The 21237-nt window shown below is 35.2% G+C and overlaps 1 protein-coding gene across 1 annotated transcript; it reads right to left on the reverse strand.

The window, feature by feature from the left end:
• Nucleotides 1-10098: 10098 nt before the first annotated feature.
• Nucleotides 10099-11549, reverse strand: LOC149956293 (uncharacterized). Its single transcript, XM_090164695.1, has 3 exons — nucleotides 11522-11549; nucleotides 11010-11125; nucleotides 10099-10605 (listed from the first exon to the last, which is right to left on the reverse strand). Exons 2-3 carry the CDS (start codon nucleotides 11117-11119, stop codon nucleotides 10206-10208), a joined length of 510 nt encoding a protein of 169 aa, XP_090020821.1. The 5' UTR covers nucleotides 11120-11125; nucleotides 11522-11549; the 3' UTR covers nucleotides 10099-10205.
• Between the last annotated feature and the right edge of the window lie 9688 nt (nucleotides 11550-21237).

A 21237-nucleotide genomic window follows, 5' to 3' on the forward strand; every position in this document is an offset into this window, starting at 1 on the left:
TTTACTACCTCATTCTACCCTTGAAAGTTGCGAAATATTTTCATTTATTTAGTGTAACAATTGTGGTATTTTTGGAAAAGAAATACTGGAAGCTTGGTTTATTTCTGACTGCGCCGTGAGATAACTTTTGGACCTTGGAAAGTCATTGGATCTGAAACTCAGTAAATTTAAGCACAAAATACAAAAAAGAAAAATCTGGACATTTAAGATATAATATGAAAGGTGAAACGTCTTAAATATCTCGTGGCAGAATTGTTGAAAATATGTCTTTCGTGTTAATAAAATTAACCTTGTAGAAACTTTTAGAAAAGTATTATTAAAACAAAGATTTTGATTTGTTTACACAGTATTGGTGATGCAAACGTTTTTACCACCATCCACCGACCACTGGTTCAATTTGAAGCGAATAATTATTATTGAGGCAAATTTTTACCGTTACAGCCATCAATAAAGTTAATTTATACGCCCTGTCTATTTACCCCCGATTTTCGGGGGTAAATAGCCTGTAACTATTTACCACAGAAAATCGGGGATAAATAGCGCAACCGCGCGGCCATTGCTATTTGCCACCGAAAGTCGGGGGTAAAAAGTTTCGATCGCGCGGCTACGACTATTTGCCACCGAAAGCGAATTTCGGTGGCACATAGCAACCGTCGCACGATCAAGTCTATTTGACACCGAAAATCGGGGGTGTTTGATTTTCGGTGGCAAAGAGCGCAGCCGCGCGGCTAAAGCTATTTCCCACCGACACGAACCGAGCCCCGACTTTCGGTGGCAAATAGTCTCACCAATGATGGAGGCTATTTTCCACCCTAAATCTGAAGTTTTTCGTTTCGGTGGTAAAAAATCTTCGCCGCGCGTACCGTGCTATTTGCCACCGAAAGTCGGGCTTATATGTTAATGCTAAATACAGAAATCCGCTTTCGTAATACGATTATTATTAATTTCAGTTTATTATATATGTATGGTTTTTTATTTCTGGCTACTAGAAGCGTCGGTTTATAAGGAAATTAAATTAGGGGTCGTCTCTAAAGAAAAACATGCTTTATGCTATTTTTAAATATAAAAAACAGGAACTTTGTTTCTATAATACGCGAGATTTTTAAAGGTTTATCATTAGAAAGTTTCCGTTTTTGAGGGGCTGTTCATATAGACCAAAAGGTTACCATATATTTTTGATAAAATTATCTTTTATCAGCTTATTTTATTTTGAAATAAATGTTTTGAAGGGGGGAATTCTTCATTTTCTTATGTAGTCAAGTTGGGGTACTTTTTAAAGACTTAGTTGTTGCTGTTGGTAGTATCTGTTATCCATAAGAAAGGGTTTGATCGAAATCTGAAAATTGATAATCAAAAATTTAACCGATCAAATCTTGATTAAAATTCGATGAACGGCTTGGTTCGTCGATTTAAAAAAACACATATTTTGCGTACGAGTATTTATCAAGATATGTAGGGGTTGTTCATATACAATGAAATGTTACGATATGTATTATTTTTAATCAATTATCGATTAATTAACATTATTCATTTTATCTTAATCAAATGTTTCTTGAACTATAAGATTGGGTTGCTTAACTAAATGATCAATTAGGGGTCGTCTATAAAGATTTCTTACTTTTAACTTGTATTCGAAAAATTATATTTCCGAGCTTACGTAAGCGTTTATTTGGCTTTATTCGGATTGCCGTCTTATATTTCACGATACACACAGGGGTTTTCCATACAAACCGAAAAGGTAAAAGGTACCTATTTTAATATTATTTTCTTTAATTGTCTGCCAGTTGGTCATTTTAGGTAATCCAGTAACAATATCTATAATATATTTCTCAGTTTGTCCTGTATGTTTGTATGTTTGTATGGATGGATGTATGTATGTCTGTCCCTTTAATACTTGAAAACGCTGCTAGGTAGCATGCTGAAATTTTTACCACGTTCCCGACTTTCTTTTTCCAAATCAACGCCACTCTGATGAACTTGCTGTCACCTTCTGTGCCCCCAAGTGACTTCCTTGCGACTAAAGTATTGTTTAGGTTAGGTGAGGTGATAGGTGATAGATGATAGGTACGGTGATTGGTAAAAGGTAATAGATGAGGTACAGGTGATAGCAAAAGTAGGTATGAGTAGCGGCCCTCTTCTAGATTTTGGAGAGGCGTCTAATTTTCAAATTTGTTCATTCAGGGATTATCAATAGCAAATAACGTTTCATTGGATGTTTATAGCAAGATAGATAGAGCCAAACTAAATAGAACTACTTTCTTATTTTAAATTTGCATTTTGAAACCGGTTTTACTGGGGTCCAATGGACGTCTTGCAGAATCCAAAGATAGAAAAGTCCACTTATCCTTTTTACGTCTGGTGAAGTGAAAGCTGATAAGTGTGAAGTGATAGGTGATAGATGTGAGGTGATAGTTGAAGTGATATCTAATAGGTGTAAGGTATTTGGTGTGAGGTATGTGATAAGTGATAGGTGTGAGGTTATAGGTTAAAGGTGTGAGGTGATAGTTGAAGGGATATCTGATAGGTGTAAGGTAATTGGTGTGAGGTAGGTGATAGGTGTGAGGTTATAGGTAAGGTGAAGTGATACATGAGGTAAGGTGATATATTAGTAGGTGATAAGTAAGGTGGAAGGTGATAGGTAAGGTGAAAGGTGATAGGTAAGGTGATAGGTTTGAGGTAATAGGTGATATTAGGTGATAGGTGAAGTGTGATGTGATAGGTGAGCTAAGGAGATAATTATCAGGTTATAGGTAATACGTGCGAGTAAGTGAGGTGAAATGAGGTGAGGTAATAAGTGATAAGGTGATATTGTGAGGTGATAGGTTTGAGATGTGAGGTGATTGGATGTGAGGTGATGTGATAGTTAGTATTTTTTCGATGTTAAATAGGTATGTTTTTTTAATCTAAAGCGTTTGTTTTTTGTGCCCTATAAATAACCATTTTAAGTTTTATTCCACACTCCCCGCACAGCCCGGACGAACCTTAAGGGGGCCCTTCTTCATTCTCTAGCCAAGGGCCCCAAAAGGAGGCAGTACCGACATTTTTCCATTACGCGAAACTCTCGACGGGCGAAAGCTGGTAAAAAAGGCTTGTCTTTTATAAAGAAGGCTTTTTACTACGGTAGGAATCAAGTGCGGAAGGTCACGGCACTGGCGTAGCTAGCATGGGTGACACCCGGGGCGGTTATCATGGTGTGCTACTTACTAGTCTCTAGTTTGTGTAAGTTTTTTTTTAACGGTCGGGTGTCACCCCCAAATCACGCCCAAACGGGTGGCACCCGGGCGGACCGCCCCTCCCCCCCCCCCCTAGGGAGAAACCTATACCCTAAATATAATTCCTTCCCCTGCTAGTAATTGACCACCCATATTGTGTTTTTACCCGGAAAATTCTATATGATTTTTGGGGTGTTGAATCCGAATCTGAGGTTTCCTAATAAAATTTCGTGACACAACATTGACCAAAAATTAAAAACCTAAAAAACCCATTTGCAAATTGGCATTTTTAGGCTTAGAAATGTTGAAAGTAGGACTTTGCGCATCTTCCATTTGCGATTAAAAACCGAATATTTTCCAGATTTGCTCTTCGTTTCGTAATTTAACAAATTGCAACGAAGACTATTTTGAAATTTGTTTAAACACTTTATTTATCTAGCCCAAAAACCACCCAAATCTTAGCTAGATTGTTGCTATATTAAAGAAATGGTTTTATCATAGATAAACATCAATAGTTTCCGAACCAATAGAGATCACAACGATTTGGCACCGTTTAACCCGTTATTACATTATATGACATCTTGTCAACCCACACTGAAAAGATATACGCAATTGGCTCACAAAGTTTGGAGAAAAATCCAGTCCAAGATGGCTGATTTTGTGCATTTTGAGATGGTTTTCGTTCCGATCTTTATTAATATGTGGGACATCGCCATCCAAAAAATACTACGTGATATGTATAGCTTAATCTATCCTATGTAAAAGTCAAAATGGTCCAAGACTCAATAGGAAGCTAACTTGGCCTCTAGGGGTCGCAATAAAAAATATTTAGATTTGACAAATCCAGGTATTCTTAATAAACGAAATATGTAAAAATATTTATTATATGCACTCTCTGGAATTTTGGCCAAAAATAAATCGGGCTTTTGGAACACTGCGTATTTTAGGTATTTAATGAAAATTTTATAAATGTAACACAGAGTGAAAGCTCAAATTCAGAGGCTTGGTGAAAACACGCCAAAAACGAGTTAAGGGGGCCGCTATGGCACTGAGCTTGCCCAGCACCTATATCCTATACTTTTAGCTACAAGGGCCCAAACCCGAGGGGGTAGTTACTGAAATCGATTTACTTATTTCCGAAATCATGGGTTATCACGCGGAATTTAAAAACATTTTGAGAAAAATCCAGAATTCACCGGTAATCATAAGAATTCTTTGGTGATAAAAAATAATTTACCAACAATCACAGGAAAACAATAGTTTTCTAGAAAAATTCGGAAATAATAACATTTTAGGAGTCATTTGTAACCACACATTTTCCAAAATAAACACCGATAATGATTTCCGAAATCAGATAGTTGTAAAATAGTAGTATTTAGTAATAGTCACAAAACTATCACAGTATTTCTGGATTAAACAGAAACTGCCAGACGCTTTTCTAATCGCCGCTGGAAGTGCCGTTTGCGTAAAATATTAACAACTACCTAATATTTAGGTCATTCAGACTGAATGACGGGCCGCTGCTCGAAACGTCTCGACAATTTTTTAAATAAAAATATTAAATTACTTTTATCCTTTGTTCACGGGTTATTTCTTCGTAAACCTTTTTATTTTATTCCACCTAAAATGTGCTTTGGAGGGAAAACGTAATTGGCACCAAACTATAGACCACGACTGTAATGAAATTACATATCTTGACCCGTTGCAAAACTATGTATTTTTCAGGGCCCGTTACCCAACTAGATAATTTCAAGGGCGTTACACTAAATACTTTTTAGGGAACGTTACGCAACTAGATGAGGTTTAGGGGCCGTCCGAGAATAAATTGTTGGTTGGCCTCAACGATTCTGGATTACCTCCAGGCACTGTAACGAAGCCAGATGATGTATAGGGCCCGAAAATGAGACCCGACAATGCCAAGGGCACGAGACGAGGACGAATTATGTCTAAGGCACGAAACGAGGCCCGAATACGTTTAGAACGTGAAATTAGGTCCGATAATGTTTCGGACCCGTAATGAAGTCCTTTGACGTCTCAAGAAGAACCAATGATTTCTATCCTCGATTATTTCTAGGGCCTGCAATGTTGCCCGATGATTTCTACTCCAAAGTAATCAGTAGAAATATTTAAGAAATAAAAATATTTCGAAATCATATAATTCAAAGAATTAAAGAGAATATTACCTAAAGTCGTTTTTAAAGCTAACAATTTAAGCAAGATTTGACTCACTAGCGCGAAAAATATCTAAAACCCTAGAAGGTAGCGGGCAATGTTCGAAGTTTTGGTATGCCACACCAAATACCTGAGGCTCTGTTCCCTTTAAAAAAGAATATTCAGTAATCACAAGAAATAACAAATATTTAGTAGAGTTCACTAGGCGGCTAAGCCTTGTATAGTTTAAGAAGAAATCGTTACGAGTATACATTTGCGGATATAACGGATACGCGAAACAACGAAAACAAACATTTTGTATTTAGACAATACTCAAATACTGTAAAGCACATATTAGTCCATAGGCATGTGCCCGGGTAATGCCGGGTGGGCCGGGGCCCGTCATGAACAATATTTAAGGGGCGCAAAATTAAAGTAAACTAGGGCCCCAAAAATGGGGATAAGGTCGAAAAAACGTGTAATTTGAATTAAAATAATGCATGGAATTTTTCGTTGGCTACTCGGGCCACATTTACTCTGGTCACTTCGCGCCTCTATTTTAGTCCCGTTCAAACACCTTCCTGTTTTCGTCGTGCTTTAGTGTGTTAAAATTGTATCGGAAATGTGTTATTTTTCGTTATCCCTCGAAATGAAGGCGAGCTGAACGGATTTTGTAGAATCTTTCTTCGTGACGTCTAGGTAGCTCCGACGTTGACGTTGAAACTTCTAGAGTGCTCTGCTTAACCTCTCTAATATTATGCTTCAAACTTCGGAGTCTTAGCGAGTTTTTAAGCTTGATTAATATATTCTAATTCATGTTATGATTGTTACCTTAGTCAATCGTAAGCTTAGTTTAATCCAATTTGTAGTATAAAACCAAGAGAAGAAAGCGAAGTACGATTTGGCCCAATTTTGCCAACAGGCAAACCGTAAAAGAAAATAATATTAAACTAAGTACATTATCCTTTTCTGTCTGTATGCATGACCAGAGTATGTATCGTTAAATAAAACGACAATGCGAACAAAACCAAATAAATGATTACGTAAGCTCGGAAATAAAACATTTGAAAGGTGATACAAATACAAAGTAAGAACTCTTTATAGATGACCCCTTATTGATCATTTAATTAAAAAAAAACTTGATAAAGCTAAAATGAATAACGTTTATTAATTGAAAATTATTTAATATATATATTTTTATATAGTAACATTTCGTTATATATGAACAACCCCTACATTTCTAGATAAATATTCGTCCGCAAAATGTGTTTTTTAAATCGACGAACCAAGCCGTGATGAAAAGTTATAATTAACCAAAGTTCATGGAATTTTAATCAAGATTTGATCGGTTAGTTTTTGATCATCAATTGGTCATATTTCGATCCAACCCTTTATTAAGGATAACAGATACTACCAACAGTGACAACTATATCTTTAAAGATTACCCCAACTTGACTACATAAGAAAATGAAGAATTCCCCCTTCAAAACATTTATTTCAAAATAAAATAAGCTGATAAAAGATAATTTTATCAAAAATATATGGTAACCTTTTTGTCTATATGAACAGCCCCTCAAAAACGGAAACTTTCTAATGATAAACCTTTAAAAATCTCGCGTATTATAGAAACAAAGTCCCTGTTTTTTTATATTTAAAAATAGCATAAAGCATGTTTTTCTTTAGAGACGACCCCTAATTTAATTTCCTTATAAACCGACGCTTCTAGTAGCCAGAAATAAAAAAACCATACATATATAATAAAGTGAAATTAATAATAATCGTATTATGAAAGCGGATTTCTGTATTTAGCATTAAAATTTAAGCCCGACTTTCGGTGGCAAATAGCACGGTACGCGCGGCGAAGATTTTTTACCACCGAAACGAAAAACTTCAGATTTAGGGTGGAAAATAGCCTCCATCATTGGTGAGACTATTTGCCACCGAAAGTCGGGGCTCGGTTCGTATCGGTGGGAAATAGCTTTGGCCGCGCGGCTACGCTATCTCCCACCGAAAATCAAACACCCCCGATTTACTTAAAATATAATGTCACCACAAGGTAACATACCAAACGCTCCAAAGCTTCCAAACTTCCTATTTTCATGCATTTGGAAGGCTTTAGATGGAATTCAGGTCAAACTTAACTAGAAAGGAGAAGCTTTGGTAATTCTCAAGTATTATGTGTTACAAAACTAATGAACAATGTAATCAACTCAAATAATAGGATATTTTGGGTTAATATTTGCTTCATTAATGATAATTATCAAAAGTCAAAATTTTAATCAAAGAATCCAGCAGTTCACCGATTTCGCTCTTTTAGAGTTTTTCAGTTTTGTGTAGGATCTCTGACTTTCCTGGGAAATGGGTCGATATCAGTAAAACTAATATACATCCAGGGTGCCCTTTATGTGAGCAGTCCTCTGCAATAAATAAAGAAATTTTTCAATGATTAGTACATGGTAGTAACTATAGAGTAGACATCTTTTACACTCGGGCTTCCGTTGAAATCCAACGTTAAGATAACTAAATCAATATCTTAAATATTTAATTATCCCACTATTAATTGCAATAGACTGCTCACATACAGGACACTCTGGATAATAAACATTAGTATTGCACAGAACGAATTCGGTGAATGATAGTCTGTCGTGGAGTGATTGCGATATAGGAAGCTTCCGAACAGGTAACTCATACCCTCCTTCTCTTTCCGTTGGCAAATTCAGGACCGGACTGGCCCGGGCGGCTAGCCGGCGATCGCCGGTCACATCGGGGCCAACTCAAATTGGGGGCCAAAGAGGAAATATTTTGGTCTAATGGGAAATGGGGCCCATACGATTGCATAGCCGGTGGGGCCAACTACTAGCCAGTCCGGCCCTGGGCAAAATAGTTGGTTAGTTGGATGGCGAGAAAAAATTACTTCTGAAAAGGAGCCAGGTGTTAATAATAGTTATATTTATCTTCCAATTAAATAATTCATTATTATTTTCCAAAATTAAGCGTTATTTACACTTTTGAAAGCATTTCAATTTTCAATAGGCCTTGGCTGTTCCGTCAAAAAGGCTGCCGGCGATTTTCCGGGCTTCCTCGAAATACTAGAACCAGTTCGCAGAGCGTTGCCAGTCCGTCGGTACGTAATGGTTTACGTTGTTTTTGGCGGAACAGACTATTATTAAAACATTTGCATTTGGTAAATAGGAAGAGTCATACTTAAGTTTATTATCCACTTAAGGTTTTACTGATATCGGCATATTTCCGAGTAAAGCCAGAGTTCTTACACAGTACTGATGAGCTCCAAAAGTTCGAAATCGGTGACTCGGTCAACTGTGTGATTCTATGAATGAAATTTTGACTTTTCATATCATTTTCACATATAGGATACCCTGGATATACAGGGTGTCCACTAAAAAATGAACCATGGTGAATATCTTAAAATCTGTTTTAGGTATGATTTTGAAATTTTCAAGTCGTATACAAGATGTAGGGGGAAACATACTGCAAAAATTTCGATGACCTTGAACCAGGTCTTCAAGGTCATTCAAAAACTAACTCGAGAACCGTAAGTGTTACAAAGTTGGTTCCAATTAGAAAAGTGTTCCACGTGACTTTCTTAGTACCAATAGCTTTGACCTGGTCGGATTTGACCAATAGGAAGGCGAGAAATGCTAGATGAAAATCAAGAAGTTCGTTAAGTTGATAACGTGTCGAAAGCGAAGTTTGGGAGCTGATAACTCTAAAGATACTCGTGTTAGAGTACTGAACTTTGCTACACATCTTCAAGGTCATCCAATTTTACAAACTTGAATGAGTTTGTCTAGCAAATTTCGATGTAACACGAATTGGTTTCGAGTTATGTTTCAATTTTCATTTTAACGACCTTTGTGATTTTGAAAAACAGTTCCTCGACTTCCTATTGGTCAAATTCGACCGAATCAAAGCTAGTTAGACCTACAATTGGACGTGGAACACTTTTCTAATTGGAACCAACTTTCTAACACTTACGGTTCTCGCGTTAGGTTTTGGATGACCTTGAATACATGGTTCAAGGTCATTGACATTTTTAAACTAAAGACCCTCAATCTTAATGAGGATGTGTAGCAAATTTCAGTACTCTAACACGAGTATCTTTAGAGTTATCAGCTCCCAAACCTCGCTTTCGACACGTTATCAACTTAACGACCTTCTTGTTATTCATCTAGCATTTCTCGGCTTCCTTTTGGTTAAATCCGATCAGGTCAAAGCTATTGGTACTTAGAAAGTCACGTGGAACACGTTTCTAATTGGAACCAACTTTGTAACACTTACGGTTCTCGAGTTAGTTTTTGGATGACCTTGAAGACCTGGTTCAAGGTCATCGACATTTTCGCATTAGGTTTCCCCCTATATCTTGTATACGACTTGAAAATTTCAAAATCGTACCTAAAACAAATTTTGAGATATTCGCCCTGGTTCCTTTTTTTAGTGGACACCCTGTATATTAAAGATAAGCTGTTGGATTATAAACTACCATGAGCATTTTTTTCATTAATTAGTAATTGTTTATAAAGTTAATGCAGTTACGATTTCAAATATTAAGTAAACCAATAAACCCCTGAAAGCCTTACTGATGTATTTATTATTTACACAATATTAAATATAGCTGTTGAAATTGACAATAGCCGTCAAAATACTAAACTGAAAACTTCATAACAAAATAATAGTTATTAAAAGTGAATGAATGAAAAAGTAAAACGTCTATTGATATTTTATAACACATACTAAAGTATTTATTCGGTTTATAAAAATACATATAATTAAAAGAACTAAATTAAAACATGTATTGGTTTGACAAAGGTCAAGTTTTGTGAACTACTTGTCGATTTCGTGTCGGGATAGAAATCCGTCTCCATTGGTGTCCATTTGCTGGAACTCATTAGAGACACTTCCGCTTAGGGATAATTCTCTTTTGTTCCGCTTGAGCCATGATTTGGTTTCTGATTCGTTCAGAAGTCCATCTTGGTCACTGTCGGCCGTGGCGAAGACGAAGTCCAAGTGACCATCCTCGTCATAGTCAGAAGATGCGGACGGTACCATGGCCTCAACAGCGCTAACGTCTTCTGGAAACAGACTTCGTTTGAATTCGCAGTCTTGACATCTTCCAGGCCTGCACCCGCCGTCGCAATTGCATCCGAAGATGTTGCACCTGCCGTAGGCGCAATACGGTGTTGCTTTGGTGCAATCTTTGCATCTGTAGATCGGGATGGCCGTTCTAGGTACAAATCAAATAATTGATTATTTTATTTTTAAGTAATAACAATAATTTCAAGGATGTACAAGCAATTTTATTTTATTTTCCGTAAATAGTATAAGTTAATTTTTATATCTGTACTTGTAAACATCTACGTGATATAAATCTGGTGCCATAATGTTAAACATTTAACACACTTTGAAATTTATTTATTTTAAGGTGCTAACTTTTTTTACTTAAACGTTCATTACTGGAGATGATTTCATGTATAAAAATAATAAGCTTGAAACTAACACTAATAGTTAGTTAACGATTGATCGACTGAGCAATATTAAGTTTAAATCGCGTAATAATTTGCATGAGCCTTAATTTTATGGGTAGAGTTTTCCAATATCATGAAATAGCTTTTTGATGTCCTTATTTACCCAGAAATATAGCCGACTTCACATTTGCCAGGACAGCATTTGGCTTCAACTTCGTTCTCAAAATAGAACATTGCAACAACAAGGAGCGTGACACAAAGAGATGAATGCATTTCTATCTAAAACATAGAAACAAATGTTTGCTAAAGTAATATATTAAAGGAACACACTGGCGTTTGAGTTTAACTACTTTTACGCGCTTCTTTCCAAAATCTGATTGATCGTATTTTCTACCACCTTTTAAATAGTTTCCAAATTTTGTACTATATATATATACAATATCGTTTTGCGCGATATATCAAATAATTATAAATCAGAATCAGCAATCAAATATATATATTAGTATCTGTCTTATATTGCTTAAATTTCCCATCGTTTGTATAAAGACAGCAGAAAACTTAAATTAAGAAATACTAGGCTATTGCAGAAGTGAAATTACTCTTAACTATTAGAAAGAATTTAAAGAAACTATGAGCAAAGATAAATTTGGGCTCATTTTAGGAAAAAAAACTTACTTAAGAGTTATGAAATTCTTTGTTATCAATTTCCCATCTATTTAATCATTTTTATTTATTTAAAAAATATAAAATGCTGCAATTATCTCTTTAAAATAATCTTAAATGTGAACACTGAGCTTTAAGGTATGAGTTTTTATACCTCCGAATTGTGAAAGAGGATCTAATTTCCGCCTAGATTTCCAACGAACATATTTTATTATGGAGATTGGAGATTTGGCTGTCGATCTGTTTTGCAGGCGGAAACAAGATCTGAAACCTTTAGCTAGAAAAAAGGATAAATCGCAGGTGTGTTGAGCGGATTCTTAAAAACATGAGTTTTGTTTTGGTTTATTTCCCGGATATTCGGATTAGGAAACCCGGATTTTTTTCCTATAATTTCAAATAGTGAAATGAATCTGCTATAAGTTGCCATAATTTTACAACACAATTTAAAATTGAAAACATCATTGTTCTTCTAAAATTTAGACACTGCATTTTAATCTGGAGCTTATTTATGCAACAAATTGCCACGTTAAATTTTAACTGAGACTTAAATTAAAAGAAGAAATTGATTAAATTGAAATTTGTGAAACATAGCCAAATTATGTGTATAATTTAAAACGCGATCATAGCTTCGTATAGTTGTTTTGGTTTTATTTATAATTTTCTTGCGCAATTATTTGTATAATGTATATAAACAAATTTAATGTTATGTATGAAACCAAGTAAAAAAAATAAACAAATAATTGAAATAAAATTTAATTAATTTATATTTTTTAACAATTATTTATTTGTAAATCACACGGAAAAATAAATTATTATTTTAACGACTTTATTTAAAGTCAAACTCTGTTATAGGAAAGTTTATACCTAATTTAGATTAAATTGTTCCTTTAATTTGAATCCGGCCAAAAACCTTAAGGTTAAATTTCGCAAGGTCCTCAGCCCAACACTACGTCCTAATGTCTCAGCCCATGAACGTAGTGAAATCAAACCATGGGCAAGGCCTAAAATTAGAAATATGGACTAGTTATATATATGGGCCTGTTCATAACTTTTGGTAAAGAAAAGCCCGCATATCACGCACCTTGACATCAAATACGCTAGACCATGCGTGGCCTTTATTTTCATGATATGCAAGATTTTAATCATGACATTAAAACGTAGTGTTGGGCAGTTAAGGTTTTTGACCAGATTTCATATATTTTTATAGTTCCAGAACTATTTACCACTCTGCCACCCCACCTTAACCACTATTCCACCCCGGTTGATTTATAGTTAAAATTATACTATAGTTATAAGCATATTTGTGTCGGGAAATTTAGTTGTAAAAAACCCAAATTCCCATAAGAAACTACAAACAATCATCCCGACACTTTGGGAAATAGTCGTTTTCGATGCAAGAAATGGAAAAAAGGGGGAACGAACTGATTCTGCGCAGAACGTGCTTTGTATCAAATTCCGCCATGTTAGAAATATTATTATTCCTTTTCTCATAGGATCCAACGTTAGTAAATTTAATTTGTTTAGAAAAATGGTTGTGTGTTGTGTTGTTGGTTGCAAGAGTAAAATTACGACACCAGATGTTAAGTTTCATCGATTTCCAAAAAAAAAGGAAACACCTTTGGGCGAAAATTGTGAATAGGAAAGATTTTAAACCGAACGATGGTACTCGCATTTGTAGTGCTCATTTTGTAACGGGCTACCCTGGGTGGGAACAAAGTGATCCTGACTGGGTACCAACTTTAAATTTGCCCACTATCCGTAAAACCATTTCGAAATTGACATTGTACAATAATGAAAAAAGGAAACATCGTTTAAATGGAAGAAATGAAAAAAAGGGTATGTTTTCAATTTAGTCATATAAATAGTAAAAATTTTAGTTAATGTATGCCTAGGTTAGAGTTACTGTATACATCTGAGAGCATCTTTAATAATTTTCCAGGAAGCTGAATACCAGTGTTTTCTAAATGAAAAAGTTGAAGCTAAAAGGCTAAAAACTTCCCTGCAATTTCATGATTATTCATCTAAGAGTATTAGCATGGAAGAAACGTTGCCACCCGTTTCAGTTCCATTAATAGACCATGTTTCCTTTACCCCGCCTGTGGATGATATTTACAACGCCTTTGAACCTATACCTAATGGTAATGTATATTTTATTTTTAAATAACAATTTGTATTATTACTAATTTCCTTATTCATACAGATAATACGAACTTGAAACAGATGGTTTCTGTTGCAACGCAAACTGCCTATACAGACTTAGACATGGAAAACAAGAATCTGAAGAGCGAAATTGAAAACTTGAAGGCATCCATTAAAAGGATGACGTGGGGTGCGGATAAAATATCCGGCAATGATGAAATGACTAAATTCTACACGGGTCTACCAACATTCGCTGTTTTCATGTGGCTTTTTAAGTAAAGACAGTTGTAATTATAAATGACTCAAGGAGATAATAATTTATTTAATTACTTCCCAGTTTGTTGAAACCTAAAGCCGAAAAGATGACTTATTGGAGAGGATGCAAGGATCTGAAGAATCAAGCCCCACCATCTAAGAAGAGAAATTTTAAAGTCTCGCTGATTGACCAGTTATTTGCTGTAATGGTTCGACTTAAAGTTGGACTGTTTTCACAAGACATTGCAGACAGATTTAATATCTCAATTTCTACATTCTCGGATATATTTTCTACTTGGGTCACCTTAATGGAGGTAGAATTAGCGACATTATTCCCATTTCCTACCAAACAGCTTTTGGATAAATATATGCCTGAATGCTTTAAAAAATATCCAAACACAAAAATTATAGTCGACTGTACCGAAATATTTGTGGAGAAGTCATCCTCGTTCACTACACAAAGCCTTACATTTTCGAACTATAAAGTTTTTAGTAGGCATAACCCCAGGAGGGGTTATTTCTTTCGTGTCAGAAGCATGGGGCGGAAGAGTTTCGGATAAAGTTATAACTAAAGAATCTGGTTTACTACTTTGCTAGAGCCTGGTGATAATGTGATGGCGGATAAAGGCTTTTTGATTGAAGATTTGTTAAAGAATATACAATGTGGTCTTGAACTTACCACCCTTCCTAACAAATCGAGCGCAGTTTACAGATAAAGAGATATTAGATACGAGAAGAATTGCGGAATTGCGAATAAATGTTGAACGTTCGATAGGGAGAGTAAAACAATTTCACATATTTGATGGAATAATGCCCATAACAATGACCAGATTGGTAAGTAGCATGTTTGCAGTGTGTTGCTACATAACTAATACATACGAGCCATTAAAGTAAAAAGTATTGGTTAATTGTTAATTCACATTCTCAGAAGTATTAGCAGTGATATAAAAAATGTATACCAAGCTAAATTCCAATTGCAATAAATTCATTTTATTTTGTCACTTTAATCTTTGAAGTAAGTTAGGCCATCTAGTAATAAGAGACCTAAACATTTTTTATGGTGGACTTACTGTACCTATTATTAACATTCATTCATTAATCAAAAATGGAACGATGTACTTTGGAAAAATGAAATAAGTTTTGGCAATAGTACACTTTCCCATAAGTCAGAATCAAAAGTAATTCTTTCGCGAAAAATATTATCATGAGTTGCTTCCGTAAACACAACAAAGTCAGCCCATTTCAATTTTTTGACCCCCATTTCCCCTAGCACTTGATAATAGTAATTAGATTTTTGGTCGAGATGAATTGCTACGTCGATATTTTTTAAACAAAACTCTGGGAAATTTTGTACTATTTCACTAATTGGCATTTTGGTAATATCTGTCCCTTTCACAGAACAAGGGGCCTTGATTTCTAAAACACCCTTTGTATTTTCAAAAGGGTCGGTAATTAATCCATCACCACTGGCACCAATGAAAGAAAACTCTTCTAGCAGGGTTAACCCACTTGCTTCAACTGGTACATTAAAGGTGGTTTCGTAACATTTACGAGCTATTGGTTCCAGCAGCTGCCCTCTCCAGGGCCGGCGGATCGTGTTAATCTCGGGTGGGCAGTCAGAAGAAGGGGGGGGGGGGGGCGGATTTATTGGGTTATCCTACATAAAAAGATAGGCCTATATAATACTAATTAAGAGAAATTGATAGAGGTAAAAACTACAAAAATTTAGTATTATTCAAATTTATTATTACATAGTATTAATTGCGCAATGCAAAAACTGTACTGCGCTTTGCATTTTCGGAAATGAACTGATTCAACAATTTTTCCAAATATTTTGACGCGTGATTTCATGTAGCTATTAAAATTCATATGGCTACGTGTAACGATGTTTGAAGGATCTGAGTACTAATATTTAAACTCAATTATATAGAAAGGTAGAGACAACGTTATAAAACGTAGTACTGACAACTGTGGGTACTGTTACTACCCCAATTTGTGGTAGACGACTTCGTTCCTTAAAATTAGGCACCGATTATTTAAATTACAATTATTTAAAAAATAAATGGAGACTTTATGGCTTTGGTGTCAATTAAGCAGTTTAGGGAGAATCAGTTATTTATTTTTTGAACACTTACATTAGAGCACACTACTAACCAAATAATCAACTCAATATCATATATGTAATATACATTTAGTATCGTTTACCTTCTAAAATTTATAGTGTATGCATATGCACTTATAATTCCTACTTCACAACGGGAGGTAGCTAATAACTATTTTATATAAATGTTTGATACAAAGAGACTAATGACGACAAAAATTAACGTTTAAATACACTTATGAAAATTATGCTTTTGTCATTTTATGTATTTTTAAATTTTGATTTTGATGATTTACTTTAATCTATTTCAATCGGGGCAGTGCCGCGTGCATAGTTTTCAACAGCACTGATATTTAAAGCATGAGATAAAGATAGTGTTGTATTTAACTTCTGCATCACTTCCCGATAGAAGTCAGTCTTTACCGTATTTTCAGAAATAGAAAGGGGATGGACGCGAAGGAAATGAAAAGACTTGTCAAAGGTCTATGCTTAAGTTGTGATTTGCCCTTTTGGGAAGACTGCATTTTACTATTCACGCTTGTCTCATTAGAATTAAAAACTAATATTTAATAACCTATTTTACAAATTTACTTCTGCAGTTTTTATACTGAATGAATTAACTTAATCAAGGAGGGGATATTAAAAATACGTAGTCCCTGGAAAATTGTGGAAACCTAGCTATTCTGTGACAATGGCTGTGGCTCTGTCCACATAGTACCGACTTTGATGACATCAATTCCTGGTGGGTAAAATACCCACCCGGAATTTCCCGGGTGGGTACTTCTACCCACCATACCCACATTATCCGCCGGCCCTGGCCCTCTCCGTATGGGATATGGTAATTTTGAGTAACTGGAAAGAAATTTTTCTTTAAAATCTGTATAATGAACTAATCAGGGGCGTAGGAACCAGGGGGGGGGCAATGCCCCTCCCTAGAATTTTGCTGGGAGGGGCAACTAATGTTATTGCCCCCTCCAAATGTTTGGTCTGTTGAAATCTTCAAAAGGCTCAAATGCTCATTTTAAACGCATATAAAGCTTATAGAACCACAACTGTGTTTAAATTTCAGTCTTTTCCCGCAAATTGACATAGTAGTAAAAAGTACACATGCACTCGGAGAAGCTACACTCCATTAAAAATTCTAAACCATTCTTTAGACCCCTTTTCGTTTCTCTTTGCCCCCTCCAACTTCTAGAACGTTCCTACGCCCCTGGAACTAATATATTGTTAACTTACCGGTCCATTTTAGTAGGATTTAGTATAGTATCGACTAGAGAGGTAGGAAATTTCTTTTCTTTGCAATGAAAAATCTGACCAAAGAGTGAACTAGTAACTCTAGCTACTCTTAAGTTTTTCCACCAATGACTAGTTGACTGACTAGTTGTAAGATTGTGAACGTAGTCTACTAATTCTTTAGACACAACCTGGCTTTTCACAAAACGTTCCGCGACAGCTGGATCCAAACGAATTTCATACGTTAAAGCTATTAAAATACAAAAACCAATATAACGAATGTAAAGATAATTTGATTCAGAATTTAATAGTTACCTGGTGTGAAAATTAGTTTCTGAACTTCCATTTTAAAATCTTGCCTATATTCAGTTGTAGAATTTTCCAACTCTGAGTCATCTGGAATATCCGTCGCCAATGTATTTTCCATTTCTACCTCAAAGCTTGGTTCTGGAACACTGAAATTGTCCTCCACTTCTTTATCCAAATCCCAAAAATGAGCCGCTCCAGATTGGGGATACATTTTTAAGAGTTCTCGGAGAGCCGCTATAGTTTTGATGTACAAGCAACTTGGAATTCTTCATCATTTAAAGAAGAATATTTTACCAAAAATAAAAGGAGAGCTCCGACATGGCTACAGCCACCAGATATCCTACAATAGAAATTCAATATTTAAATATGATACGAAAATGTTTAGTGGAAAAGATATTTACCCAACAACACATTCGCAAGCTCCTCCACAAATGACAGCATCAGTCGAGTCTATGCACGCTACAACTCTGTAGCTTTCTAGTCACATTGATGGGTAGCATCTCGCTTTAACGTATAAAAATTGACTATCCACCCGAAATATACACACAAAAATGTTTTTTCAAACAAATATATATACATTTAAGCCAGAGTCGTTATTTACCAAGCAATATTCAATATCTCCAGTTATATCATTAGCATCAACATGAGCCACAGCTCTATTAAATCCTTTAATATTTCTATTTGCAGAGTTGTAAATATTATTTCTTTTTTGAACTAGATAATCAAAGACCTCAATGGCAGTAAAGCCAGGTATAACTGACGGATGATGATTCTTTGCCCAATTCCTAATATCATCTGGCTGTGTTGCGTCGCAACCACATTTATCTGAAAATTCCAGTATTATTATACGTAGACCATAATATAATTTCATGCAATGCTTACCTTGAAAATATTGGTGGACACCTCTATTAAAATGAAGTTGTGCCAATGCCTTCCTCTTCGCTTTGGAGTTTTGTTTAGGAGTGGATGTGGTAAAAGGCTGAGCAATAACATTCGCGGACGGACCAAAGTGGCTTTTAACATTAGCCGTTTCACTCGTTTGTAACGCATGTTCGTGACTAAGGCTTAAGATATTCTCATCGTTATCAGTTACATTATCACTGACTAGTGTGTAATATTCACAAATATTATTAATGTAATCAACCTTTTTCCATTTTGACTTAAATTTAATATTTAAATTTTCACATAACGCCTTAACTTCTTAACATTTAATTTCTCTAGGCACGTTCTACGGCTATCCCCTTCCATTTTCCCACGAGTCGTCTGCTTTTGATACAAAGCTTCAACTGCGCATGTTCTTTAGTCTTTACGTAGTTCGAAAAGGTCTATTGGGATCTAGACCTCTCTAATACTTAATTGGAACCTCTAGAAAAGAATTAGGGCCTGGTGCAGAGACGTTTTGCGATTCCTGTTAATTTTAACACGATCGCAATTTAGCGATTCAGATTTGGCGAGCTGTTTATTTGGCGATCCCCGCAATCGAAATCGCGGTGCAGAGACGTTTTAGCGATTCCTGTTAATCGGCGACGCTGTTATTTTTCCAAATTTTTTTAACCAAGTAACGGACCAATGGGAGAGCTCCATTTCTGACGCAAAAAGCTATCACGTGGTTATGTTTGGTTTGTATTTTGACGATGAAATCCTGGCTCTTCTAATTAATAATTTCCTAACTCTAATTATATTATTAGGTTTTATAATTTTTATAGTTAAATCCGTTATTTTATTAAAATAAATTTATATAATATAGCCACGAAGGGAAAGCCAAACAGTTTCTGAAGAATGAGAGGTTATCCAAAATCTTTTTTAAAGCCTTAAATAGTGCATGAAAATTAGTTTCTTCTGATTATATCATTTTCTTACTCTTATTATTTATTAGATTGGTTGCATTTATTACACAGTTTAATGGTTTTGTTATTTTAAAGATATATTTTTATAATATGGTTGGTACATCAATAAAATAACGAATTAAAAAAAAGATTCTTTACTATTATAAGCCAACATTTTCCGAAAATGATTCTCTGTTAGAAAATGAGCCGTATCATTTGGTTTTTAGGAAAATATTTATTTAAAAACTTAGCTGATAGCAATTAAAATAAAACTAGTTATAACATAAATCAATAAATAAAAAAACAGCAATTTCACGAGGTTACAAAAAATGGTAATTGTCTAAAGCAATTTCTAGCGAAATATCCTATATTGATCACACGTAAAACAATGGTCCTAGTATTTGATAAAAGTTGTTGTTCTACCTAATTATCTGGCATTTACATAGCCTAATCCAGATATAAATTGTAACAAATGATATAAGCGTGTAGAATTAACTGACGAACACTTTTAAGGTAATACATCAAATTATTGGCTCGGTAAGCTCTTGATGCATGCCAAATAAACTTGAATATTCCAATACATCTTTTATCGCAACTCCCTAGTCTACCTGAGGAAAGGTTTCTTCTCGGTAGATGAATTGGTATAAACGCTGGTTGATAGCTTAAGATCCTTGATACACTGAACCAATTCACCATGTCATTACCGACTCATTAGTTAAAACTCACTGCATACAGTACCAGCAAATAAGGATCTATAAATAAACCAAGGCTTTGAATACACCCAAAGTAGTAGTGTATAAGATTCCCTATTATAATTTATTCTTACCTGTAAAATTTGTAAGAGTGGCTGGCTTATTTTAGTGTTTCGTAAATCGTGATTGTGGTTAGGCCTTGGCTCAGACAATAATTCGACAAAAACATTTTTCGGGAAGCGATAATGAGCTAGAAACTCAAATTTTAATAATTTAAAAGATTCTGACCTATCGTGTTGTAAAATTTATCTTATTAAAGTAGGTAAAAAGCGTTTACTTCTCAATTTATTTCCCGAGCTCTTTATGTAACACAATTTGCCATTATTTTTGCGAGCTTTTCGGCGGCTAGCGACTGCCCAAGACCACTCGCAAAATAAACAGAGCGACTTCCTGTTATTTTTGCGAGCGAGATGTCTCTGCACACCGATTCGGCGCGAAGTTCGATAGCACGCGCGTTTTCTGTTAATTTGGCGATGAATCGCAATTTGGCGATTCTTAAAAATGTCTCTGCACCGGGCCCTTAGACAACGCGAGATAATTTTCTTTGCGGTTTGGAAATCTGATCCTAAAACTTCCGCATCCCCAATTACATAATTTTGGGACAATAGAGAGTTTAAGCTAACCCCCCCCCCCCCATCCTAAAGAAACGTTTAGGGGAAAATTGTTTGATTTTAGATTCTAAAAGTACGCTAACCATTTTATAATTTCTTACCTGGTACGTCTTGTAGTATTTCAATAATAATATTGAATATTCAAATTATACAACCAAATAAAAACAATATGGAATATGTATTCAAATTATGCAGCTAAATAAATATAGTGGGAGTTATGACAAGCTTTACTTATTATATGAGAATGTATTAAATAAAAAATTGTAAATACTATTTTAAATTGAAACGTGACGAAGCGTTCTAAAGTTTAGGTCTAAATCGCTATGATATTACATTTTTAGATATAGCGGAGACACGAAACCACGGAAATAAACCGATTCTGTTTGGACGCAATTCAACAATTTCATAAAATATTGTGGTGGGGCTAACGTTGTTCCTCATCAACTGGACGACGGTTAAGCACTGAGACTTATCCTTTGGAAGGCCACTATACGAATGCCAG

The sequence above is a fragment of the Leiobunum rupestre genome, chromosome 2 (genome assembly GCF_980474605.1).
Source record: "Leiobunum rupestre chromosome 2, qqLeiRupe1.1.hap1, whole genome shotgun sequence".
NCBI classification, from domain to species: domain Eukaryota; kingdom Metazoa; phylum Arthropoda; class Arachnida; order Opiliones; family Sclerosomatidae; genus Leiobunum; species Leiobunum rupestre.